At 39.9% G+C, this 27,368-nt stretch overlaps 2 protein-coding genes and 1 long non-coding RNA gene across 3 annotated transcripts in view; 1 reads left to right on the top strand and 2 right to left on the bottom strand.

Annotated features, from left to right (window-relative positions):
- Window positions 1–20,102, bottom strand: part of LOC141546278 (uncharacterized) — a 49,828-nt gene extending 29,726 nt beyond the window's left edge. Inside the window, exons 1-2 of the mRNA XM_074273965.1 lie at window positions 20,032–20,102; window positions 18,548–18,597 (exon numbers count right to left, since the gene is read on the bottom strand). Of these exons, the coding sequence (XP_074130066.1) occupies window positions 18,548–18,592 (45 nt within the window). The 5' untranslated portion in view covers window positions 18,593–18,597; window positions 20,032–20,102. The remainder of the gene's footprint in view (window positions 1–18,547; window positions 18,598–20,031) is intronic.
- The window catches only part of LOC141546281 (uncharacterized), a 119,226-nt gene that overhangs the window by 1,766 nt on the left and 90,092 nt on the right, over window positions 1–27,368 (top strand). The window contains exon 2 of the long non-coding RNA XR_012483266.1: window positions 6,974–7,770. This is a non-coding gene — a long non-coding RNA (uncharacterized LOC141546281). The remainder of the gene's footprint in view (window positions 1–6,973; window positions 7,771–27,368) is intronic.
- LOC141546279 (uncharacterized) lies at window positions 9,399–14,926 on the bottom strand. Its single transcript, XM_074273966.1, has 3 exons — window positions 14,823–14,926; window positions 13,185–13,280; window positions 9,399–11,327 (listed from the first exon to the last, which is right to left on the bottom strand). The coding sequence occupies exons 1-3, from the start codon at window positions 14,854–14,856 to the stop codon at window positions 10,510–10,512; spliced, it is 948 nt and encodes a 315-aa protein (XP_074130067.1). The 5' UTR covers window positions 14,857–14,926; the 3' UTR covers window positions 9,399–10,509.

Below are 27,368 nucleotides of genomic sequence, written 5' to 3'. Positions count from 1 at the left end.
TTCTTGTTCTTTCTTCTCGATCCATACTTTTGCAAATATTTCTTTATATCTTTAGTTATTTTTTATTTTGAAATAATTGCATATCAATAAGCTTACCAATTTGTTAAAAATAATATGTCTCCACCTTTCTATTTTCTGCAATTGATATTGGTACATAAACCACAATTGTTTTCATTATGATCCTTTTGCACATATTTACTGTGATTATTGGAATATAAATTACCAAATATTCTCAGAGTAATATATTATTAAACATGTCAATCTAATAATAGACACTTGCCATATGCCTTTAATGGACTTGTTATTTGTATTTAGAAGGAAGACAAGTGTTTGTCCTTAGTATATGTATTATTTGGCATTTGTAAACAATGTATAATATATACAGTGTAGAAGGCTGCAGATAGTGGGGGAAGTTTGGGAAAGGGCAAGGAAATTAGTTGGATTACTTTTTAAAATCCTGGTTTGGCCCTTTGATGTATTGGCCCCTGTTCTACTTGAAGCAAGGGATACTTACTGCAGGGTGCTTATAGTTAGCACATACTCAGTGTGATTGATGAGATAATGGCTCTCTAGTTCTCACATACTTAGTGTGCTGTAATGATATAATCATACTGAAGTATTTAAGGGCTGAGAGGAATGGAAATGAGACTCTCCATCTTTGACCATCCTGGTGGCTCTCCTGCCTTCTTCACTCCTCTGCTAAGACCAAGGCTGATCCTGAGATCCTCAATTTTAGTTTAGAGAGAGTAAGGAATAAAAGACTTCTAGTAAGAAGCAAATGTCTCTCTTGGAGGGAATTTGAGCTTGGATTATAAAGTGACTTCTCCATTGAGAGCAAATACCTCCATTCCTTAAGAAGAGTAGGAATAGGAGAAGGAGGAGGTGGAGGGGAAGAAAGAGAAGGAGAAGGAGTAGGAGGGAGAGAAGGAGGAGGAAAAGAAGAGGAAGAGAATGATAAAAATGAAGATGATGATGAAGACAAATGGCCTGCAACATGTTATCAGTGATGACATTATGTTGTCTAGGCTGACTTTGGTACCTTACATTGCATCAATAAAGGTGGGACTACCCACTAGGAATTGAAGGAAGCCAGTGAAGTTGAGAGGTGAGAAAAATGAAAGAGTTCTGGATATATGTGACATCCAGCAAAATTCTTGAAGTCAGGATTTGGATTGTATGTATGAGGAATAGCAAGGGGACCAGTGTCACTGAATGCCATAATACATAAAGAGGAAAAAGGTGTAAAAAGATTAGAAAATGTTGAAAAGGACCGGGGTATAAAAAGTTTTGAAAGTAAAATTGGATTCTGTATTTCATTCTGGAGGTGAAAAGGAGCCATTTAGAAGAGAAAGGTAATGTGATAATAGACTAGAGTTGGGAGAGACAAGTAAGCGAGATCAGCTAATCAGTTATTACACATCTATTAAGTGCCTACTATATATAACTATTGTTAAACAGCATAGAGTTACATTAGTCCTTTCCTTATTTGATATATGCTTCCTTTCTTTTCAGTTCTTTGCTCCAATAAAAAAGTACTTCCTTAAATAACTCTGTACATATAGATCTTCTTTCTCTTTCTTTGATTGCTTTGGGATGTTGATAGGCTTAGTAGGTTATTCCTGAGTAAAAGGACATGGATAGTTTAGTGACTTTTTAAATGTAGTTAAAAATTGCTTTCCAGAGTTGTCCTACCAATTGACAATTCCATTAAGCATGCATTAGGATGTATGTCCTCTTACAACCTCTACAACATTTGTCATGTGCATGTTTTTTCATATTTGTCAATTTGATAGGGATCTTAGAACCCTTAGAGTTGTGCTATATTGCACTATAATTTTTCTAATTACTGGTGATTTGGAGAATTGTTTTTCAATTGATGGTAATTGTTTAGATAGCTTCTTTTGGAAATTCTTTTTAAATTTTATCTCTCAGGAAATAAGTCCTGTTTTTACAAATTGGAATGAGTTCCTAAATATCTCAAATATGAGACTTCAGTTGGACACATTTGCTGCAGGGATTTTCCCCCATTAACAATTTCCTTTCTAATTTTAACTATATTGATTTTGTTTATTTAAAAATGTTTTAATTTTACATAAGTAGAGTTGGATGTTCTTTCTTCTGTGACCATTCTGTCCCTGGTTTGGTCATGAGCTCTTCTCTTTGTCATAGTCATGAAGGTTATTTTCTTCTTTGCTCTTATAGTGTATTTATGATATAACTTTATATCTAGGTCATCCATTCATTGGAAACTCGTGTTACATCATGTGAGATTGATCTAAAGCTAATTTCTTTTAGATTACTTTTAATTTTTCTTGAGTACTAGTGCTTATCCAAGTATTTGGGGATATGGAATTAATGAAAAAAAACTAGACTACTATCTGTTTTTAATGCTATGTACATAATCTGTTTTATTGATTGTCATCTCTTGCTCTCTCTGTCTCTCTCTCTGTCTCTCTCTCTCTCTTTCTTTTTTTAAGCCAGTCCCTAATTGTTTTGAAAATTACTATTTTGCAGTTTACTTTGAGGCCTTGTATCTTTGGCCTCAGTGCTTTGCCCATGAAGGTCTTTACCCTTTGTTTTTTAATTTTTATTTCATCATTTCTTTTCTAGTTCTCTGAAGTAGGTCATTGGTAATTTGATTTGTATGGAACTGAATAAGTACATTATTTTACAGAATATTGTCATTTTTCATATTGTCATAGGTGAACCATTAGCAATTGATATGTTTTCACTTAGATCTGTTTTCATTTTTATAAAGATTACTTTATAATTGTATGTGTATGATTCCTATATACATCTTGGTAAGTAGACTCTTACTTATTTTGTGTTCTGTCATTATTTTTAGGGTAATTTTACTTTTTAGATCTTTTGGGGATTTGTTGATAATATAAAGAAAGGCTGAAGATTTGTTGTGAATGTATTTCATACTAAAACTTTTTTTTTGCTGAAACTTTTTTCAATTACATTAGTGATTCTCAAGTTCATCATCAAATGCAAAAAATGATCATTTTGTTTCTTCTTAACATATGCTTTCTCCCTCAGTTTCTTAGTCTTATTGCTATAGGTAATATTTCTAACATTGTGTTAAATAATAGTGTTGATAATAGATCTTTGCTTCACTCCTAATCTTATTATAATGGATTCTAGTTCATTGTCTTTGCACAAAAACACAGCTTTTATTTTTATATAGATACCTAAGGCATAGTAAGTTTTCTCTTACTTTTTACTGTTTTTAACAAAAACAGGTATGATATATATTTAAAACCCTTAAAAAAAAAAAAAAGGTTGATGCATATCGGCTGGCCTGTACCAGGGTGACATGGAATAGTGGTGTTGACTGTAATATCTTGATCTTGGGCATGCCCTCCTCTTTGCCCTTATAATCTGAACCTCCCAGGCTTCTATCTAAGCCCCATGTCTTAGCATAGCCACATGATTACAGAATTTAGGTTGTAAGTCTAGTCCCTGAACTTAGCTCCCTCATCTCTGCCCTAGTATCTAGTTTCTGATTCGTTTTTTCCTTGCTGCCCCCATCTATGCTAGAAGACATTTGTATTATATTCCAGTGCTTCTTGGAGATTTCTAACTTTTCTCTACCTTTTTTAACTAGACCCATTACCTAGTGGCTAGAGTCTTATCGATCACAAAATAGAAGATTTTGTTTACATCAAACTAAAAAGTTTCTGTACAAACAATACTAATGCAAACAAGATTAGAAGGGAAGTAACAAATTGGGAAAATATTTTTACAGTTAAAGGTTCTGATAAAGGTCTCATTTCCAAAATATATAGAGAACTGACCCTAATTTATAAGAAATCAAGCCATTCTCCAATTGATAAATGGTCAAAGGATATGAACAGACAATTCTCAGATGATGAAATTGAAATTATATCCACTCATATGAAAGAGTGTTCCAAATCACTACTGATCAGAGAAATGCAAATTAAGACAACTCTGAGATACCACTATACACCTGTCAGATTGGCTAAGATGACAGGAACAAATAACAATGAATGTTGGAGGGGCTGTGGGAAAACTGGGACACTGATGCATTGTTGGTGAAGTTGTGAAAGAACCCAACCATTCTGGAAAGCAATTTGGAACTATGCCCAAAAAGTTATCAAACTGTGCATCCCCTTTGATCCAGCAGTACTACTAATGGTCTTCTGTCCCAAAGAAATACTGAGGAGGGGAAAGGGACCTGTATGTGCCAAAATGTTTGTGTCAGACCTTTTCATCGTGGCTAGAAACTGGAAGATGAATGGATGTCCATCAATTGGAGAATGGTTGGGTAAATTATGGTATATGAAGGTTATAAAATATTATTGCTGTGTAAGAAATGACAAGCAGAACGAATAAAGAGAGGTTTGGAAAGACTTACATCAACTGATGCTGAGTGAAACGAGCAGAACCAGAAGATCATTATACACTTCAACAATGATACTGTATGAAGATGTATTCTGAAGGAAGTGGAAATCTTCAACATAAAGAAGATCCAATTCACTTCCAGTTGATCAATGATAGATAGAAACAACTACACCCAGAGAAGGAACAGTGGGAAGTGAATGTAAATTGTTAGCACTACTGTCTATCTACCCAGGTTACTTATATATTCAGAATCTAATACTTAAAGTGCAACAAGAAAATTGGATTGATACACATATATTGTATCTAGGATACACTGTAACACATGTAAAATGTGTGGGATTGCCTGTCATCTAGGGGAGGGAGTACAGGGAGGGAGGGGAAAATTTGGAAAAATGAATAAAAGGGATAATGTTATTAAAAAAATTACTCATGCATATATACTGTCAAAAAATTTTATAATTATAAAATTTAAAAAAAACATAGAATTTCTGGTAGGGAGACCCTCTGGGCAATAAATGCTGCTGCCAGTGTTTGTCAGGCCTGCCATTTCCTTCTCCAGGTCACTTTTCAGACAGGGAAACTGAGGACGAGAGAATTAAGGTACTCACCATGGGTCACCAAGCTAGTTCGGATCTGAGACCAGATTGAAACTTAGGATGAGTCGTCGCTGGGACTCCAGGCCCAGCATTCTCTAGCCACTGCCACCACCTAGCCACAGAGCAAGAGCATTACATAGGTGAGGACCAAACTGGGAACATTCTTTGTATTAAGGAGAAAACATGGGCGGTCCAAAACAAAGAAAACTCCACTTCTGCTTCATTGACTAGAAATGGCAAATCTTCAAAGAGATGGAAGTATCAAATCTTCATACTTGTCCCCTGGAGAAGCTGTGTGACAGCCGTGAGGCCACCGTTAGAGTAGATGTGGCAAGTCCTCAAAGAGATGGTGATGAGAAGTCTCTGGTGCAGCCTCTGGAGATCTCTTGTCTTAGGTGTCCTGAAGTCAGTGCGGCTGAAGAGCAACTTCTAGGGGATTTGATTCTCCGCTAAGGCTCATATGCCAAGGCCAGGGAGCCAACATGGAACATCCTGGAACCTCTCTTCCACTGCCAACAGCTGCCTCTTACCCAGGAGCTGGGCACTCACAGCTGCCTGTCGGGCCTCCCGCTGATTATACATCAGCTTCTCACTAGGCCTGCCCTTCAGGGACAGTAACCTGCCTGCTCCCTGTGGACATCCCCCCAGGGAAGGCAGCAGGGGTCAGTTACATGCCAAGTACATGCTACCCCCTCACTGGCCAAGCCAGCAACATGAGAGTGACACACCGAGGACGGGCCAGTCAAAGGTAAAAGCGCCTCCCTCAGCAGCTCAGCTGAATCCATTTTCTACAGGCCCTGGTCTCTTGACCAGCTACAGTACATTTAGGGTTTCCCTAGTTGGGACTGATCCATGCAGTAGAGGGATGGGGGACTCTGGCTCCTGTAAGAAAGCCACAGGTGTTGTCACTGAGAGACCTTGGGGAAAGGAGGAGTCACTGAACACGGGCAGGTCCAACCCGCCCCTACCTCGCTGTCCAACTCTCCCTGGGTTCTTGTTGCTCTTGTGGCAGTTTAGGGACTGAAACCTGGGGGTCTAGAGCGACAGAGAGCTTGCCACCTTCTGTGGGGGTTCAGCTGCTTCCCAGGCATTCTCAGTGAGTACACAAAGTCCTGAGAAGAAAATAAAGCAATGCCACTTGTGCTGTGTGAGGAATACAGTCCTATCACTGACTTGCTGGAGGGCCCAAGGAAGGCTCAGCAAAGCTGGCTGACTTTGGCTTCTTCCCAGGAGTCTCATGGTTTCCCAGACTGAGCTAATGAGTCTGCAAACTTTCTAGAGTCTGAAGGGAGGGAAGGAAGGGCCGCTGACCTCTAGGGAAAATGAAGAAAGTCTTTATGGAGGTGGTGCTTGAGCTGATCCTTCATAGAGTTCACTGATTTCCAAGAACAATTCATTAAAAACAAGTTCTTGGAATTAAAATGCATTGTGCTAAACCCTGAACAGCAGGGAGGCTTGGGTGGCCAGAGTGTGAGTGGTAAGGCTTCTTTCATCTTCCAGGTTTTCCTTCTGTGAGTATAGACCAGTGTTTAAATCAGGTGGTTTCATGTGGGATTTAGGTACTCATTCCAGTGGAAGGTGCACTGCCATCTGGTGATAAAAAGGGCAGAAAACATTTCTGTGTAAAGGGAAATATGGACGTCAATTATTAAATGCTATGAGATGTTGTGACGGGTAAAATGATGACATAGCCAAACAATAAGAAAAGAGCTTTGTTTTAAAACTTGAAAAAAGCCACGTCTGTCACAGCTGATGGTCCCATGATCTTGTTTTTGTTGTCTGTACCTTTCTCCTGGTTCTACTCACTGACTTAGCATCAGTTCATATAAGTTTCTCCAGGCCTCTCTGACATCAGCCTTCTGACCGTTTCTCACAGAACAATATTGCTTGACATTCATACTCTACAACTTATTAGCCATGGATAAGTTTTGTAAGTAAAAAGCTGTAATCAAATAAAAAAATTAAAACATAATCATAATATTTCCTTATTTTCTCCTTCTGATCAAAAGGTTGGAATGACCCTGAAGATTGATGAGGAACATGGATTTCAGACAGGATTTGGATTTTATGTAAAATAAGGGAGTTATAAAGTGAATGCCAAGGAAGATGGCAAGCCAGATAAAGAAGAGAAACATCAAACCAAGGAGGGCAGAATGGAGAGTACGGCCAATGTTTTCAGGCAAACAGGAGAGTAAATCAGAGGAAGGGGGAGACATTCCTCAGAAAATCCTGACCCCTCTTCCATAAGTCTTCTGCTTGCATGTTTTGAGCACTAAGCCCTTATTTGAGCTTTGAAGGTAGCGGTTGAGAAAGAAACGATATTTCTCTGGAGTGATGATACAGTATCTCCCTCCCTCTCCTGTTAGGGTCACCAGCACTCCACGGTTTTGCAATACTGTGAGGTCAAGTGAATAAACATGTGTTTGGTGGTTTGTGACAAGCTTCCCTGGATGCTTCATGCCCATGACTAGTTCTAGCAAGATGCTTCTGACAGAGGGGCACAGTGAGCCCTAGCTGGCTATGGTCTGGGTCAGGAATACAGCTGACACTAACAGGACTCCTTTGCTGATGGAGGGTCAGCTTTAACCAGAGAGGAACTTCAGCAGAGAGATTTCCTGGAAATGGGGACAACTTGAGCATGGTGTGGACAGAATCAGAGAGATCCTCCTAGAAGGGAGGAAGGCAGTGATATAGAACCACATCAGGACAGTCCTGGTGAAGGAGGGAGTTCTACAACCAAGAGATGGAGAGTAGAGGGTGAATCCCAGGCAGAGAAAGTGCAACTCACAGCATGAAGCACCTCCAGGTATGGGTGTTTACCTCTGGCACTGCTATGGGACAAGAAGCCTTTGGGGATTCCCACATCAACCCAGAAATTGAATCTATGCCTTTATTGTGTACACAGTTTAGGAATCTGATGTCTGATTTGTTGGGACAGGCTTCTGCATGGCCCATGTTTAAGGGGGTTTTTCCAGCACTATAGAGTTCTATTCAGGGACATCTGTGGCCACAGGAGCTCTGAATATAGCATTAAAATAAAGCTGCAATTACAATGCATGAGACTTAGTGATCCAAGGTCGAGGCACATATTGCTGATTATGCCCTGGATATAGAGGCAAACTTGAGTTTCTGGACAGACCCCGAAGTGTCATAGACCCTCCAAGTAAGGGTCTGCAATGCTAGGGACTGTAAAACCTTCTACTAAGACCATTAGTTCTGGTTTAATGTGAGCCTTTTTCATATGGGTAGTTTTTCTTCTAAGAATTATTTTAGTAGTATGAGGAGAATGGGTGTAGAAATGATGATAGGGGGCACTGGCTGCTTCCCTTACATGAGTTACTGCTCTTTGAAACAGACCAGGACAGGCGGCTTCTCAGCCTGGAGAGGTTCAGGAATTTGGAAGCAGGACCACCTGCATGGATTACAGAACCTCCTGGTGATCTGTCCTTGCAAATCCAGTGGTGTCCTGCAGGTTCTGCCATCTAGCACATGATATTGCCCATTTAGGATGTGACAGGTGGAAGCCTAAGTACACAACCTTGAGTGTGGCTGAAAGGGGAGTGGTGAGCAGGAATTCAAAGGGACATCAATTATGCACCATGGCTCCAAGGAGCTTTCAGAGATTCCAGCAGACCCAGTCACAGGACTGGATTAGGAGCTGAGGCTGAGACACAAGTTGTTAAGGCTCTGATAATGTCTATAGACACTATCACAATAGAGTTCTGTAGGAGGGAGCATTAAGTTGCTATGATTTCAGCCATGGGTACAATGGTATCAAGGGTCCTGACATTATCTCCTAAGGACTTACCTTCTTCCTATCAAGCTCTTCCATGAATTTAATAAGGGGGGTTAAGTATCCCATTAACTCTTTTTCCCCATCCTTGGTGACTGGGGGGTAAAAGGCAAAATGTTGGTGCTGAGTGACTGACCAGGTTGAAAGCACCTTTGGTAATGAAGCTCTTGTAAAATGGGTACATCCATTACTATGTATTTCTTTAAGAACCCTACTTAATTGAATGATCTCTCTTTTTTTTCCCCTAGTAAATTTATTTATTCTTAACACACATTGCTTTATGAATGTTCTGGGGAGAGAAAAATCAGAGCTAAAGTGTAAAATCATTGATGAGATTAAAAAAAAAAAAATAGAAAAAAGTAGAGAACATAGCACATGTTCATTCACATTCAGTCTCCTTAGTTGTTCGTGTCGATGCAGATGGCGTTTTCTATGCAGTCTGTTGAGAATGCTTTGCATCCCTGAAACTCTGAGAAGGACCAAGGCTTTCCTAGTTGGTCATCACGCATTCTGACTGGTACTGGGTACAATGTACTTCTGGTTCTGCTTGTCTGGATCAGCATCAGGTCATGTAATTTCAGGCCTTTCCAAAACTTGCTCTTTCATCATTTTTACAGAACAATAATATTCCATTGCCTTCATGTACCACAACTTGTCTGGCCATTCTCCCATGGTCAGACACATATTTATTTTTCAATTCTTTGCAACCTCACAACATTTCCAACATTGATTACCGCAATTTGGCTCATGTGGGTATGAAAGCTTTTTTTCTAAGAGGATTTTTGCTAGCCCAGACCCTGTGGCAGTATGAGGGGAACTCTGCCATCCAGCGGGAAAGTGTGCAGACCATCCCCAAGGCATATTTGGAAGCATGGGCAGCTGGCAATTGGATGAAGTCCCTCTGCTAGGTTTGAAAGGGAACAACTGGGAGAGGAAACTGGTCCCAAGCTGGCTTCAGAGGCTTGGATACATTGTGCTTGGGGCAGCTGGGCCTCATCTCACAGGAGGTGATAGCAGCCTTAGGAACCTCCCTCACCAGTGTTTTTGGGCTATTCCCTCCAACTTGTTAGATGCAAAAAGAGTGCAAATGCTACGTTGTGATCCACACTCAGTTCTCACAGTCCTCTCTGTGTAGATGGCTCTTTTCATCACAAGATCATTGGAACTAGCCTGAATCATGTCATTGTTCAAAAGAGATATATCCATCAGAATTGATCATTGTATAATCTTGCTGTTGCCATGTATGTTGATCTCTGGGTCTGCTCACTTTGCATCAGTTCATGTAGGTCTCTCCAGGCGTCTCTGGAATTATCCTGCTGCTCATTCCTTATGGAGGAATAATATTCCACAACATTCATGTGCTATGACTTATTCAGTATTTCCCAGCTGCTGGGCATCCACTCAGTTTCCAGTTTCTTGCCACTATAAACAGGGCCACAGAAACACATTTTCATATGTGGGTCCTTTCCCCTCCATTAGGATCTCTTTGTCAATTAAGCCCAGTAGAAACATTAGTAGTTCAAAGGCTATGCACCTTTTAATTGCCCTTTGACCATAGTTCCATATTGCTGGACAGAATGGTTGGATCCCTTCACAATTCCACCAACAAAACATTAGCTGCCAGGTTTCCCCCCAAAGCATTTCCACATTGGTTATATTGAGGTTTTGTCCAGTTTGGGTTCTTTGATATCAAGTAAGAAATCCTCTATTTGCAAAAGTTTTCCAACACTGATTACAGTCATAAAGTTTCTCTTAAGTGTGGTTACACTCATGGTCAGTAAAACTAGATTTATGTCTAAAAGCTTTTCCACACTGGTTACATACATAAGGTTTCTCACCAGTGTGGATTCTCTGATGTCTAGTAAGAACTTCTTTTCTTCTAAAAGCCTTTCCACACTGGTTACATTCATAAGGTTTCTCTCCAGTGTGGATTCTCTGATGTATAGTAAGAACACTCTTCCCTGCAAAAGCCTTTCCACACTGGTTACATTCATAAGGTTGCTCTCCAGTGTGGATTCTCTGATGTATAGTAAGAACACTCTTCCCTGCAAAAGCCTTTCCACACTGGTTACATTCATAAGGTTGCTCTCCAGTATGGATTCTCTGATGTACAGTAAGAACACTCTTGTCTCCAAAAGCCTTTCCACATTGGTTACATACATAAGGTTTCTCTCCAGTGTGGATTCTCTGATGTATAGTAAGAACTCCCTTGTGTCTAAAAACCTTTCCACATTGATTACATTCATAAGGCTTCTCTCCAGTGTGGGTTCTCTGATGCAAACTAAGAAATACTCTATTTTTGAAAGCCTTTCCACCCTGGTTACAATCATTAGTTTTCTCTCCTGTGTGGATTCTCGATTGTTCAATAAGATTTTCCTTTTTTATAAAATCTTTTCCACATTCAGTACATTCACAACGTCTCTCTCTAAACTGGATTCTCTCATGTGTTGCACAGCTTTCTCTCCAAGTAAAGTCAGAGGATCCATCACCCATGAATAGTTGCTTGGGAGTTTCTACCACAGAATGGCTTAGCTCTGCAGGATTTTCTTTCATTTCAAGTCTAATCTCTCCTTCCAAAACAAAAGAAAAAGAGCAAATAATAAAAGAAACATAGTCATTATCCCAACACATAAACACACTCACATATATTTATATTCCCTTTCTTCTATCAGCAGAAGAGAAACTCAGTCATTTTCTCTTTTCCTAGGCAAACAAAAATAATCCAAAATGGGCAGAACCAATCATTCTAAGTACCATTAGTTCACATCCCAAACATGATCTAATTTCTAAGGAGTTTCATGGAACCGAACTATAACCTGTGACAACACAAAGAGTGCTTTCATTCTCCTTAGGTGACAACTCAGGTCACCAGCTCAGAATGGCTGAGAGACTTGGCCCAAATCCCAGCAGCTAAGACTAGAATTTAAACCTTGTGAATAGACATGCTCTGCTTCAATTATGTGACAATTATCTCCACTTTCAATTTTTCCCTTTCCCTTTCATTAATTGCACTTTGCTTCTTTTTCATAGACATGACTTCTGGTGCATATATAGGAAATACTCAAAGGCTACAAACTTTCTACCAAAACAGACCTTAAAGTGGCGCTCATTGACTTGTGTAAGGTTGTTTTCTAATTTGAATGTTTCCTCTGATTATGTTACTCTTCTTCTCTCTGGCAGATTCATAAAGGAATTGTTTGGCTACATGGATTGGTCATTCAATAGGGTTTCAGTTGTTATCCTTTCAAAGGTTGTGATTATATAAATTATATAAATATTATTAAAAAAACAAAACAAAACAACATAAAGCAATATATATATACACACACACACACACACACACACACATATATATATATATATATATATATATATATATATATATATATATATATATATATATATATATATATATATATATATATATATATATATGTATAATTGATCCTTGAGTCATTTAGGGCAACATTTGTTATAAGCCAAGAGAAAAATAAATCTTTTTTAACAGTAATTAGCAGTAAGCTTTGACTGCTATCGTTTAAAAAATTAATTTCCCTATCTCCACAGGACCTTGTCCCAATTCTGTTTTGTGCCTCATACATGTATGACAATGTTCATTGTATCTGCTTCAAAATCAGAATACAATACAGTGGATAGAATGTGTCTTGAATCAGGAAGCCCAGGGTTTTAATCCCATCTGAGAACCTTGCAAGTCAAGTTATAGAACTTCTGTTAGATTCAGTTTCTTTATCTGTAAAATGGACATAATAATAGCACTTAACTCCTTGGGTTCTCATGAGGAAAAAATAAGACAGTGCAGAGCATGGCACAAAGGGCTGTATAAATGCTAGCTATTTTGTTTCACTTTGGCTCTTTCCTCACCAGATCTGCTCTCCTTAAACTACCATGATCCTCATCAGCTAATGATGCACTGGAGCACTAAATTATTCAGTTTATCTGGTGCGCAGTGGGTCTTTCCACAGTTGCTAGTGTATTGTCTGCCCTGCCACTCTGTGACCTCCATGAGATCAGGGGATGTCCCTCACAACTCTTTGTGTTCCTGGTGTTTAGTCTAGGACTGCCATGTAGCAGTCCCTACTGACTAGAAGTACTAAGAAATGGCTCCTGTCCCAAACCTAATCCCTTTGCGCACTTTCAGGGGACTTCCATTATTCCAAATTCCAAACAGTGCCTTATAGAATCACAGATGCTCACTGCAAAGGACCTACAGGGCCATGGAGTGAGACTCACTCATTATATAGAGCTGACAGCCAGATTCACTGACAAGCCCTGGACACTGCTGCCAAGAAGTATTCAATAAAGAATTCCAAGTCTGGCCTTTCTGTCCCAAAATCAGCATTTACTTCAGGGTTACTCCCAGAAGCCTCTTCTGACTACAGATCTCATACCCCTTTCTTTTCACTCACCTGGAGAGCATCTCCTCAGGCATTCTTGGTCCAGCATCCACAGTGCTGCCCTTTGCTCAAAATAAGAGATCATCTCTTCTCCAGGAGCAGGAAGCCCTGGGCAGGGAAATCAGTAAGAGAAGAAGATGGAGAGCAGTTGGTCACTTAGTTCTCCTTAGAGAAAGGATGAGGATGCAGAGCTGAAATTCAGCCCCTGATGTTCAGACATTTCAGCCAATATTTCCTCACTGGGATTGTAAACCAACTCACCTAAAGCAGGATGGGCCCAATATTTGTACAGCTTCCTCTGAGACAGAGCCAAAGACCCTTCCTCCCACCTCCTATCCTGTGAGGCTGCCTTCTGGCAGAAACTTCTGATCCCAAACCTGGGCAAAAAGAGTTTCTGGGCTGCAACAGCCTCAGGCCTGATCAAGGGGGACACTGAATGTGACACGCATTTTTACAGAAGGAAAGACTCATTCCATCGTTTCCATTATCCAGAAGTTAAGGGAACTGTTCATGGAGTAGAGAGCTCTGGGCATAAAGTCAGGTGGACCCGAGTCAGCATTAAGTGTTAGACAGCCACTAACTGTGTACATCTGGGAACATCAATTCAGTTATGTTTCTTTTCCTCAGTTTCTCTCAAATCTCAAATGGAGATAACAATATCAACCAACTTGGAAAGTTAAGGTGATGATATACTGCTACAGTATTTCATTTTATTCTTCATTTATAAACAAACATTTCAGTATCATAGTACAATAAAAAGAAGATTGCACAAGAAAATGTAAATCAACAGTGCACAACTTGCTATTCTTTTCAAATAGACAAGAAAATTATCAAGTGAACATTTTCCCTCACTTCGCTTGCCCCTACCCTTGGGATGGCTGTTACTACATAGAAATACACACACACACACATAAATACACAAGAATGTAAATATGTATCTATACATAGATATATAAAATTGGCTACCAGTATTTCTATTTATGAGTTTTTCTCTCTGGATGCAAACAACATCTTTCTTGATTCTTCCTCTGTTATGAATTTTGTTCCTTATAATCATCAAAGTAAATTATTACTGGAAGTTCTTCTTAAACAGAATTGTTATGGTTTGTAAAGAAAGGATATGGCACAGGCCCTGGCAGGTAGAAATAAGCGCTTATTCCCTTCTCTTTCTTTCCCACCCCTTGTACTGGAATATGGAGGCAATCCAAAGGCAGATTAAGGAGAACCTTCCCATATGAGGGACAACCAGGTGCTTTGGCTACAAATTGATAATTGCTATAAAAAAAAATATATATATATATATATTCCAAATATTAGACTCATCTGAAAAAGGAAGGAATTGAAAGGAAAAGCCTCCTTAGCAGTTTTCAGAGCTGTGGCAGTCAAAATTCGTGTCCAGATAGAGGCTAAACTCTAAGAGTAGTTCCATGTTTGAGATGCTTACCTGATTTAATCTTTGACCTGTGAATGGGTAAGAGAAAACTTCAGGAATTACAAAGGGCATCCCTAAGTCCTGTCCTACAAGGCAAAGACCAACCCTTTCCCTTCTCTTCCTCCACCCCAAAGCCTACACACTGGGCAATGAGTAGATTGTATTGTAGACTTATAGTAGATTGATTATATTTTTGCAATTATCAGAAGTGCTCTTACCCAAGGAGAGCAGGTTCTGTGAGTTCTCCACCATGACCTCCTTATATAGCTCCCCACTACTCCTGGGTGAAGTCCACAGCTAGGTCCTTGAATGTCACAACCTCCTGCAGCATCAAAAGTCAAAAGATGTGGAGTTGAAAGAACCTTTAGAAGTTGAGTCCAATCCCTTCCAATTTAGGGGAGGAAACAGAAAAACAGAGAAGCAATTTGCCCAAAAGTCATAGGCTTTCTAAGAGTCAGAGTCTACTCTTGAATCTGTGGTCATTAAGAGACTGATTGAATTTAGGACCTTTTGAAACAAAGCTGAGAAGTGACTTATTATGGAACACATAAGGAACGGCATCCTAGGGCCACAGGGCATATTCCCTTAATGAATTCTTCCACATTGTTTTCCTTGGTAACCCTATTGCTGTTCCAGCACATCTTCCTATTTCCCACTCCTTGTGCCTATTTTAGCTCTTCCTTTTATCTATAACTTCTTCTCCTATATAAACCACCTTTGGCCAAAGAGAATGGAAACAGTGAATTTTACACAATTTATGTCAAGCTAGGAACTGCTTCCCTGACCTCATCCTGGTCTATAAGTAAGGCACATTCCACAGTTTATTCCCCTTATTCTATTATTTCACTTCTGGACAACAATGTTTTGAAAAGAAGCCATCTCTAGGGTTGGTCCACAAGCAGCGGCAGAAAGCTCCTACAGCACAGCGTCAGAATGGGAACCTTGGAGCATTTAACTGCATGAAGGGTCAAGGAAAAAAGACCCTGTGAGCAGAGAGCTATGTGACAGAGAACAGAAATCTGGGAAAAACAGCAAAGGAAGGTGGACAATGAGGAGAGGGAGAGAAATCCTTGTTAGAAAGGGGAAGAAAAATGGATGAAATTAGAAAACTAATCAACAGGACTGTTTGAAGGGCAGAGAGTGAGGGGCATCTACAAGAGAAGTAAGGGGAAAAGAGGATGAAGAAATAAAATAATAAAGCAGAACGGATGAACAAATGTCTAGAGAAACTCAAAGCAAAGAACTTGTGGCATGTTCTAAATGGGACAACAGAGAAATATGCTTATTTCTTTTCGACACATGGTACTTTTATAAAAATTAACCATTGGTATATAGAGCCCCTCCACACAGATGAAAAAATTCAGAAATAATCAATATATTCTTTTATTTCCTAAAGTAATAAGAATGAAAATTATTTCAAAGATTACCAACAAAAAATACAAACCTAAAAGGAGATTTACTTATGATATATTACATAATGACTGAGTCAGAGGACAGATCTTAGAAATGATAAATTTGTTTTTTCTTTTTGTTTTTTGTTCCCTGAGGCTGGGGTTAAGTGACTTGCCCAGGGTCACACAGCTAGGAAGTGTTAAGTGTCTGAGACCACATTTGAACTCGGCTCCTCCTGAATTCAAGGCTGGTGCTCTATCCATTGTGCCACCGACCTGCCCAAAATGATAACTTTGTAAAGGAAAGTGAAAATCATCAATGAAACAATATCCCAAAATTTCTGGGCTTCAGCTGAAGCTCACCTTGGGAGTGGAAGTGAGGAAATAGACTTACCTTCACACAGTAAGTATATAGAAAAATAGATGTTTAACTAAATATGCATTAAAAAAAACTAGAAAAAATAAATGAAAAACTGAAAATGAGTACAAAAAATGAGATATTAAAATTAGTGGGGAGATAAATGAATAGCTAAATTGGATATAAAAAATGACAAATAAAAACAAAAATGTCTTCTTTGAAATGATTCATAAAGTGAAGAAAACTCTTAGCTAATATGATCAAAAGGAAGAGTGCATATAATATAGTCACTGAAATAGCAAATGGCAAAGGTAAAATGGCTCCTTTGATACCCCTGCTAGCCACTCCCCTGACTAGCCTGTATAATTTCATGTGAACAGAGCTCCTGATGGCCAAGAGAAAAATTCTCAGATTTCTTTCTGCATCTATCTCAAACAACACCAGCTTCCTCAAACAGATGTCCGAAGGAAAATTCCCAGGAAACCGTCACCAAAAGGCAGAGCTGCCAAGTCAGTGAGAAAAAGCCTGCAAGCCTCCAGAATGAAAGTGCAGTACAAGTCAAGTACCAAGGAGCCACCATTAGGACCAGACACAATTTGGCAGCAACTTTCATTAAGGAGCAGAGAACTTGGAACAGGATATGACAGAAGGCAAAGGACCTGACCCTATGGCCAAGAGCAAATTATGAAGCAAAAACAAATGGAATGCTTTCAAGGGAAAAGCACCTTTAATGAAAGTCCTTCCAAGCATTCCTAAGGAAAAGACCACAAATGTAGAAAACTTACAAAGTTGAGACCCTTGAGGAGAAATACAAAATATAATCCAGAATGAACTAGCCTCAGGGACTCAAAATCCAGAATGAACTAGCCTCAGGGACTCAAAATAAAAGAAACAAGTAGTTATATACAATCATAGTGAGTTAACTCATGTTCCCTCTAATTCCTATTTGGGCTCACAGAGGGAATCAGAGTAAAGGTGGAAGGGGTTCTGTTTTGTCTGAATGACCTTAAGGAGAGGCTAGAAAGAGGGGAATAAGATGGAGAGAAAGGAGGGCCAGGAAATGTTGTCTCAGGGAGGGTCCTCCACTAGAGACATCTCTACAAACAAAGGCTTGGGGACATCTGAGCCTCAGGCATCTGGTCAAAGGAAGGAAGAATGCCCAGGACACAGGCAGATGAAGGGAGAAATGTAGTTTACTTCCCAGGGAATGGACGCTAGTCAGTTCTATCCATCATACTCTTCAAGGTCCACCCAGGGCCTGCTGCAGCCTAGAGGAATCATAATATCCAAGAACCTGGAGTTCCAGGATACCCTAATGTGACTCTTTTAATCCTTCCTTTCCTCCCAATTGCTCTCACAGAGCGCCTGACACTCTGCATAGGGGAGCCTAAGTTAAACAAGCAAAAAAAAAAAAAAAAAGTTGGTAGAGTACCTTGGGGCCTAGGAATGGCGGAGGTGAGGATAAGAATCCCAGCAGCTTCATTTAGAGATTGGTCCCTGTGCCAGGGCGGGTCTTAGAAGCTCCAGAGCAGCAGAATGGCCCAGAGGGGTATTAAAACTGCTGCCCTTGGACCCAAGGCCTTTCTCAGTGCTTACTGCTGGAGCCAAGGAATGGTCACGGGGAGACTTTTGGGGATTCCTGGGAAGGCTTGGAGGAGCTGAGGCAGGATAGGAGCATCTCAGGGAGACAGTTTCTGCTCTCATGACCAAGACAAGAACTGGGGAAGCTTTCCAGGATTGGCTCCCAGCCTGACTAGGACAAACTCTGGGTGAAAGTTTTCTAGGAGCTTCAAAGAAACTTGGCACAGGAAACCAGGAGGAGGGGGGAAGAGTCTTTGGGTGCTAAGGAGGACTGGGCAGGCCTAACCAGAGCAGACCCACTCCTTCTGTAATGGAGATTCATGATGATGTGGTTGGCTGGTCAGTCCCTTTGTAATGAGGAGGAATGTAGAAGCAAATGGTGAAATGGGAGAGGTGTGTGTGTGTGTGTGTGTGTGTCTGTCTGTCTCGGGTCCCAAAATGCCAAGGGTGCAAGGATGTAGTTGGGCAGGGCAGTGTTACTACTGGGTTCCCCTGTTTTTGTACAGAAATGACCCATACATCAGGCCCTGACAGCTCCATAGCCCGTCCTCCATGCCAAGGGAAATGGCTGTGAGTGCTGCTATTAGTCAGGTCTGGGATGGACTACACTCACCTGTGGAGGTCTGAGGCTCCCAGGGCCCATTCCCTCTGGCTCCATGCTCCCTGTGGAGGTAGCAAACACCCACAGTGACTCTTTTTTTTCTCAAGTTCCTCCCTTTGGTGCCTGGTCTTTCTCTCAGAGTCCTGCTGCTCCCACCCTGGAGGGCCCAGAAAAGTGGCAACAGCCAAAGATCTTCCTAACAAAGGTCACAGCTAACGATGGGGAGGCTTTAATTTTAAGTCTCTCTGAAAACCCTGAGAAAGCCAGGATCTCCAGGGGAGTCCCTCCCTTTTTTCCCTCTGCATGGAAATGCCCAGTTTCCCTCATCCTGGTCTCAGGCTGCCTGCCTTTGATTTCATGGCCTGGGAGAATGGGGTTTGGGGCCCTGACAGTAAAATTGTTCTAATTTCACCCCACTTTTGCTGCCTGCTTTTGACCCAAATCCTGGGCCAGGACTAGGTCACCAGGAGAAGCTGAGGAGGGAGAAGCATCCCAGAGGAGGAGAGGACTTCCCTTCTTTTTCTCAGCAGAAAGCAAGGCTACAGGGATTCCTGTCTGAGTGTGAGGTCCTCCAGGAGTTACAAAGGCCCTGGCCCTGCCCCTGGGGGAGAGACTGCACCCTTCAGAACAAGGTAGAGAGAGTTAGGATTGGAAAGGGAGGTGGTCTCAAGAAGACTGCTCCCCTTCTTTTACCCCTCTTCTCCCTCAGAGGTACAAGGGGCTTTGGGATCCCAGATGAGAGGAGACCAGTCAGCCTCCATGGCTCCTGAGTCAGAGCTCTCCCCTTCCCACCTGGTCCTCTGCCTCCCTGCCTCTCCTCCACCCAGCTAACACACACATGATCATTCTGGACAGCAGACTGCTTGGGGGTAGGAGGGAGCAAAAGTGGGGAGGTGGAGGAAGGGGGGGGCTCTGGAATGGAACCCCAGGGAGTGACCAGGGAAAGCCTGAGCCTGGGAGACAAAATCCAGTCTGGCATTCAACTCTGAGGGGTGGGAGAGAAGAGGGGCCAGGGAAGCAGGAGGTCTGGGGATCAGGACAGACCAATGGAAGTCCTGGAAGTCGGGTCCAGTGGGGGGAGAAGTGTTGGACAGCTGAGGCTGGGAAAGCAGGAGAACTGTGCCCTGAGGTCTGCCTGGGAGCTGGGGAGGAATGCTGGGACTTCTGGTAGAGCTCAGGCTTGGAGTCTGACAGCAGGACAGCTGAATCTCTAACCAAGAGATGGGATGGGGAGCCGGGACAACTGGGTGCTGATCAGAAGGCTGAAATTATGGACAGAGACTGAAGTCTGGGAAAGTGGGCAAGTCTGGAGAGTGATTGGGAGTCTGGGAAAGGTTAAGGGGTGGGGATGGGGGCTCATGCAGGGGGCAGCCTTGGTAGAAAGGTGTTTTCCTGGTAGACTTGTTGGTCATGTACCCCAAGGTCAGAAGAGGAGACTCAAAGGCCAAGGCAGCCAGTGGGAGCCGGAAATGTGGGGCATACAGGCTCTGACCTACCTGGGAGCTGCAAGCACAGGCTTCGGTGCAGGAATGGAGAGTGATCCCAGCTCCAAGGGGAAGAAAGGGGAGAGATCTGAGCTCCCAGAGAAAATCAAGGAGATACTGGAGAAGCTCCTAGGGAAAAAACGGGGAGCAACTTGAGGACAGACCAAACTCCCAGGCAGAGCAGGGAAGGAAAAGGAGGAGGGAAAGCAGAGTGATCCCAGTTCAGACTTCCTGTTTCAGGATAACCTAGTCTGGCAGGGTCTCTTAACCATCCTGCTGCCCTGCAGAAAGTCCTCCCCTCACTAACCCACAGTAAGGAAGCCCCTATTCTGAACAACTGCACATGAATGGCCTTTGGGAACTCGGGGTGCTGGACAGCATTCATAACTGCACATCCAGGCTGGACTGTATTCATTCTCCCTTTGTCTTTGGGATCTTTGACCCTCTACAAGCAGACCAGACCCTAAAGCTAAATACTTTTTAAAATAAATTCATCATAGTTTTAATTTACCAGATACAAACCTGGCTAATTTCTTTCTTGCTATTTTTTTCCTGTTCTTCCAGAGTAAGTGCTAGTCGGGCTGCAGGATCCAGGAGGAAGCCCATGTTAGCGCACACAGTCATGTGCGGGATGTAGGAGACCCTTACCCAAAATGACTGTTGGGGATGTGCAGGCTTTTGATGAGACAAGGCGCGGGTGAAGTAAAAGAATTTACTAAATTACAAGTAAAAGTAGAAGTTTAAGTTTATTACAAATCATCAAGAGATCTCAAATGGAGCAGAACTCTTGGATGGAATTAGAATTCTGTCAGTTCTGTTCGTTCTGCCCATTCTTCCCACCCTCCTATATAGGATTTGAGACTATACTGAGCTATTGGGTTTGAATAGGCTTCAGTAAGGTTATAGAAAGTTTGATAAGTGATAGTTCAAATTGTATAGAGCTTAAGTGGAGGTACTTAAGGTGAATTCAGTTCTATTGATGGTTAAGTAGGAGTACTTAACTACTTAGCTTTAGTTCAGCTCTATAGAAAACTTGGGTGGTGTCTGCTGAACTCTATAGAAAGGTAAATTAGTGGTACTTAACAGAGGTGGGGTTGGGCTGGCTTCTAGATCAAGATAACGTGGGAAATGACTCTTTTTGGAGTTTCCAGCCTCAGTTTCCCTTGTCAGATTCCCATCATGACTACTCAGAGATCACTCAGTACAGAAAGCAGAAAGGCTGTTTATTAACTCTCAGCAGGATGAGCCATTCTGTCACTACATAAGGGATAGAGAAAGTTCATGGTAAGAGGGCTGGAGAAGTAGTGAAGATACACAGCTTTTATCAGAGAGATTCCATCCCAAGTAAGAGAGCATTGAGAAGGGGATGGGGCATCTAATTGGTTGTTGCTATCCAGAGAGATGGAATGGAAGGTTTCTGATTTCTAGGAAACATAAAACCAGGCCTTCAGGCTTTTATTAAATTAAGCAGACGGTGGTCAAGCTAATAGACTCAATATGGATAAATGTCCAATACTGATAAATATCAGCTCAGGTTAATTAAATATGCTTATAGCTGGCCAAGGCTCCAGTAAAGATGGGCCTGCACATACTGTACAGGTCATAGCGGGTCATAGAAGTAATGAAAATAAAATAGAAAAAAAGAATCCATCCATTCCTATAAGTTCTTCTCCTGATATCTCTGTTCCACACATTAATATTCCAAAACATTCATATGCTGTGATTTTAGAGATTCTCCATCTGAAGAGAATCTATTTTGTTTGGCACCCACTTCATTTTTGCTCTCAGAAAGACACTGTAATGAATATTTTACTGGATCTAGATCCTTTCTCACCAATTCTGCAGTGTGGTTTCTGGGTCACCATCTATGGGCATTTGATCACCATTTAATCAATTGTAATTCCAAGCGACTTTCCCAAACTGTTGCACCAATTCACAGCAACATTTATTGGATTTCTGTGCCTCTGGGTTTAATGCCTCTAATATTATCTTCATCTTTTTTTCCATCTCAGTAAGTGTAAAGTTTAACCTTAGAATTGAAACTTTTCATTCTTAAGAACATCTTTGTAAAAGATATTTTAAATATGAATAACTCAGGGAGGAGACCTTCATTGGGTGTCCAGAAAGAGCTGTTCGTTTAGGAACCATATGCAAGTTTCATAACTCGAAAAATATCTAAGCTTCAAACTCTCCATTTTGCTGCCTCTGCAAAATGGCAATCATTGCTAACAGGTTCAGGGAAGTCATTTGAATCATTATCCCTTACCTGAAGTGGAGAAGCTAGCAGTCAATGTCTTTAAAGAGGTACAGTTTGTTTTTAAGTTCCCCTTTGGCTTCTCAGATCTACAAGATGAAGGGATTTTTATCTGGCAGAGATCTTAAAGATCAGCTAGCCTAGTAGGCTCAGTTTTTCTGAGGAGGGAACTGAAAGTCAGTTACGTTAAATTACTTTCCCAATGCCAAAGAGGAACAGATCCAGCATTTCACCCCATGCTTTCTGACTCCAAATGTAGGGTTCTTTCCCTGTCAACACATTTCTTTTCAAGTAGGTCATACAGATGCATGTGTGTATTCGTGTATGCACGCTGTGGGCATGCGTGTCTTTGTGTGATAGTTAAGAATGCTGCATATTAGGAAGTTTATCCCCAAACTAAAATCTCAAAGGGAGGAGATACACAGGAAATGAAATTTGAAGTGGCTCAGTAAGGAGCCCTGGAGTTTCCTGAACAAGACCTGGATGTAGTGCCGATGGCAACTTAGGTCAGCGCGGCATCGGAGAACGGACAACGGGGTGTTCAGGAGAGCCTTTAGATAGGAAGTCCCGGGGGACAGAATGAAACGTTCCAGAAGGAGTGCTCGAAGTGGGGCAGGGACTACATGAAGATCAAGTCAGGGATGAAAGAAATGAAGGGGAGACAGAGCAAAGAACCTGAAATGCTGGGAGTGAGCATGGGGAGCAGGCGATCCCATAGCACTGGGGCTGGGACAGAGCTCCTGGGAGACTTGTGGGTGGCAGTGCCCTAAACCATGACAGGGAAGGTTAGAAGAGGAACAGTTCTGTGGCACAACCATGGTGATGATTGATGCAGGGAATAAGGAGGAATCCTAACCCAGACCAATATCCTCCAGTGTTTTAGAGTAGTAGAAACAAGGAATATCCTGGGGATCAATACGGTGCTTCTTCATGGTAGAGTCAAAGAATCATTACTGATGACTGACCACTGGTATTGCTTTATCTCATTCCAGACACAAAGTAAAATATGTATATTATAGTGTAAAGGTCCTGTCGTCTTTTCAATTATAATTCTTCTCTGGGAGATCTCTTTTCTGTAAAATCTTTTCTTCTGTGAGCAGGTTTCTTAGGAAGCTTCTGGAGCCTCCAGACAGACTCTCCTTCCAGACCATTGTCTAAACTCAAACTCCTAGTCAGACTAACTCCAGGCTCATTATTGCCTCTTTTATCCTCCCAGAGAATGGGCATGTGAGAATTCAGGGGCTTGTGGGAAAATTACTTCAACCAATGAACTTACTCCTTTTAAAGGTTGTGTAAACTCCTTTTCAGAAGTTCAAAGGTGTAAACTCCCCCTAAAGGCCAGAACTAAAGATGTGAATTCTGAGCTAGAGAATTGCCCAGACAACCTGAGTTCTCACCTTGTAATCCTAACACCTCCCCCTTTCTTTTGATTTAGAACATAGGGTGGTCGTGACCTTGAAACATAAATCCATCAATATGGGAGGCATTACACATAATTACATAGATTACATAAACACATAGTAACATAGTAACATAATACATGCTAGAAGTATATAACAAATAACATCATCAAATAATCATAAATTGAGAATTTATACATGTCCATAAGTCCATTGTCCATTAGTCTCATCTTGTGTTAGGAAATCCAATGATTCCTGCTGGTTTTAAAGTTCTTTAACAGTCTCCTTATCAGCAATGCTCTTTCAGTGTCAGATGTTTCTTAGATCTTCTCCTTTGTTTTGAGGATTTTCTCTTTTTCTGTCCCTCTCTGATGGATAAGGTGAATATGACTCATTGGCACCCATCTGATTCCTTCTCCATCTGAAGAAATACAAGCAAACCCTCTCCCCCAAGCAGTTAACCTATCTAATTCCCTCCTATTTACCACTTTCTAAATCTCTTCTCATCATCTGGCAATTACATTGGAGCTGTTTGCACTGGACACTGCCCTGTTGGGCATATATTTTGAATATATAATTTTATATATTCATAATAATATATAAAGTAAGAAATATATATATATTTCTTACTTTAAGCAAACTAGCACTTCTTCAAGAGTTTATCAAGATTGTCAAGAGTCATTCTCACCATGGGCTTTAATTCTGATAGAATATTCTTCATATTATATTTGGTCTCATTCAGAAATGTGTTTTACACCAATTGTCAGTATTATATTGAGTGCTCTGATATCTCATTTTAGACCAACTGCAGTTACTGAGAAATTACCCTCAATGTGGAATTTAAAAAGAAAACTAATGAACAGAAACAATAATTGACATTTTACGTGTGCATGTGTGTATATATAAAATATATATTATATAAAACATATGTTATTAATGTTATAGATAATATTTAAACATACATATACTCTATACTATACTATGCTATGCTATGCTATACTATACTATACCATACTATACAATGGAAGTAGCTCAATGGCTAAGGAAATGAGCAGAGCACTGGGCCTAAGGTGAGAAGACTTGAGTTCAATCAGGTCTTAGTCCCTTCCTAACTGTGTGATCCTGGACAAGTCACCTAACCTCTGCCTTAATCCACTGGAAAAGGAATTGGCAAGCCATCCCTCAGTCTTTACCACTGACAGCAATATGGTCAGTATTGGCATGTTATAGTCTGACAGTAATGGAGAGTCAGGCATAAGTGAATGACCAAATTACTATACTATATTATATTATACTATACATATTATTATATTATACAAAGCATTGTAGACAATGAATTAATAGCAATACTGACATCATATGTTCCAAATGATACTGCAAATGAATTCTTAAAGGAAAGTTATATGAGAAGCATAAGTAAATAGAAAATATATGGGAGTTGTATAAGGGAGACAGGATGGGGAATAAATGGCAAGGGGGACATTAATTTAGCCTTTTCAAGGCTATCTAACTTTTAAATAAATAAAAAAGAAGTTTATGACAAATAAAATTTTATTTAACTTAGATAATATATATGCCTCTGGAGATTATTGAATGGAGACATAAAGAAATATATCTATTTCTCAGCTATGCATGGAACCTTCTCAAAAACTGATCATGAATTAGGGCACAAGAACCTTACAAAAATGATTTATAGCAAAAATTGTAAACATTTTTCTGATCATAATGCAATAAAACTATATATAATAAAAGGTCTTTGACAACTAGAAAAAAATTAATTAGAAACTGAATAAAAAATTTTTTTCTTATTTATTTTTTTTGCTGAGGCAACTGAGGGTAAGTGACTTGCCCAGGGTCACCCAGCTAGGAAGTGGTAAGTATCTGAGGCCAAATTTGACCTCAGGTCTTCCTGACTTCAGGGCTGGTACTCTATCCACTGCACCACCCAGTTGCTCCAAAAAATTTTTATTAAAGATAATGATAACAATGAGACAATGCCAAAATTTTTGAGATTCAGCCAAAAATAATACATAGAAGGAAACTGATATGTGTAAATATTATATCACTAAAAGAGAGAAAAAGGAAGAGCAACATACTGTGTATGCAACTAAAAAACAAACTTACACTTTTGTAAATAAATATCAAAATAAAAATTATGGTAATAAAACTGAAAGTTTAGAAGAAAATATCAATTTATTGAATAAAAAAAGGAGCTGTTTTTTGGAGGGGAATAAATAAGCCACTGGGTAATTTGATTTTAAAAATTGCAAATCAAATCAAACTACCAGTATCAAAATTGAAAGGATTGAATGTACAACCAAATGAACATAAAAGTAAGGTCATTAATAGTATTCATTTTGCTCAATTATTTGCCAAAAAATTTAATCATATAAATGATATGGATCAATATTTACAAACATATAAATTAACAAAAGAAAATTAATAAAAGAGGGAAAATAATACATAAAAGGAATAAGGAATACATAAAAGGAATAAGATGGGTGCTGCACAGAAGATGTCCCTTGAATATTCAATGAGTATTGGCAAGGGAATGACATGAGGGACTTTTTGTCCTGCAGAGCTTTAGCTTGTGCATGTTAGGTCAATTCAAATATAATTCGTGACACTTTCATTGAAATAGATAAGCATTTCCAAGAATATAAATTGTCCAGATTAACCAAAAAAGGAAATAAAATATTTGAATATTCCTTTTATTATTTGAATAATACTTTTAAAAATTAAATAATGCATAAATGAATTCTTTACCCAAAAAAACCCGGCACCAGTTATATTTACAAATGAATTATACCAAATATTTAAAGAATATTAATTCTCACATTACATAAACTATTTGGAAAAAAAAAAAAAACAGATAAAGAAGTTCCGCCAAATTTCTTTTATGACATAGATATGATCTTGATACCTGATTGAAGGAGAAGAAAAACAGAGGGAGGGAAAACCATGCATGAATTTCCTTAATGTATATTGATGTAAAAATTTTAATGAAATATTAGCAAGAAGATTGTAATAATATTGTAAAAATCATATGCTATGAAGAATTGGGATTTATATCAGGAATATCAGACTGCTTTAATATTAGGAAAACTAAGCAAATGTATCATGGAACAACAAAATCAACAAAAATGGTATTATTATTTCAATAGATACAGAAAAGAATTTTAACAAAAGGCAATACTGATTTCTATTAAAAAAAAACACACACTAGAAAGCACAAGAATAAATGGTGCTTTTTCTTAGAAGAATAAGCAAGATTGATTTAAACAAAGAGTTACCATTGTCTTTAATGGGGAGTAAACCAGAAGACTTTCCAGTACAGTCAAGGATGAAGCAAGAATGTCTATAATCACCATTAATATTCAATATTGTATTAGTATAGCAATAAGACAAGAAGAAATTGAAGTAATAAGGATAAGTAGTAAGAAAAGGAAGGATTTTTTTCAGAAGTCTTGATGGTTTACAAATCTCAGCTCTGTTCATAGGCTATATAACTCAGAGCAAGACACAATCTCACCGAGTCTCAATTTCTTCACCTGCAGACATGAGACAATGAGATCTTAATGATTTACTTCATAGTTTCCACTGCTCCTAGAGAAACGTGATCAAATCTCAAAGTCATAAATTTGTCTTGTTTTTGATCAGACCTGTGAATTCATTGGCTGGTTAGCTCTTAATGA

Source organism: Sminthopsis crassicaudata, chromosome 6 (assembly GCF_048593235.1).
Source record: "Sminthopsis crassicaudata isolate SCR6 chromosome 6, ASM4859323v1, whole genome shotgun sequence".
In the NCBI taxonomy this organism is placed as follows: Eukaryota; Metazoa; Chordata; class Mammalia; order Dasyuromorphia; family Dasyuridae; genus Sminthopsis; species Sminthopsis crassicaudata.
The sequence above is the reverse complement of the archived record's forward strand: the minus strand, read 5'-3'. Positions and strand labels throughout refer to the sequence as shown.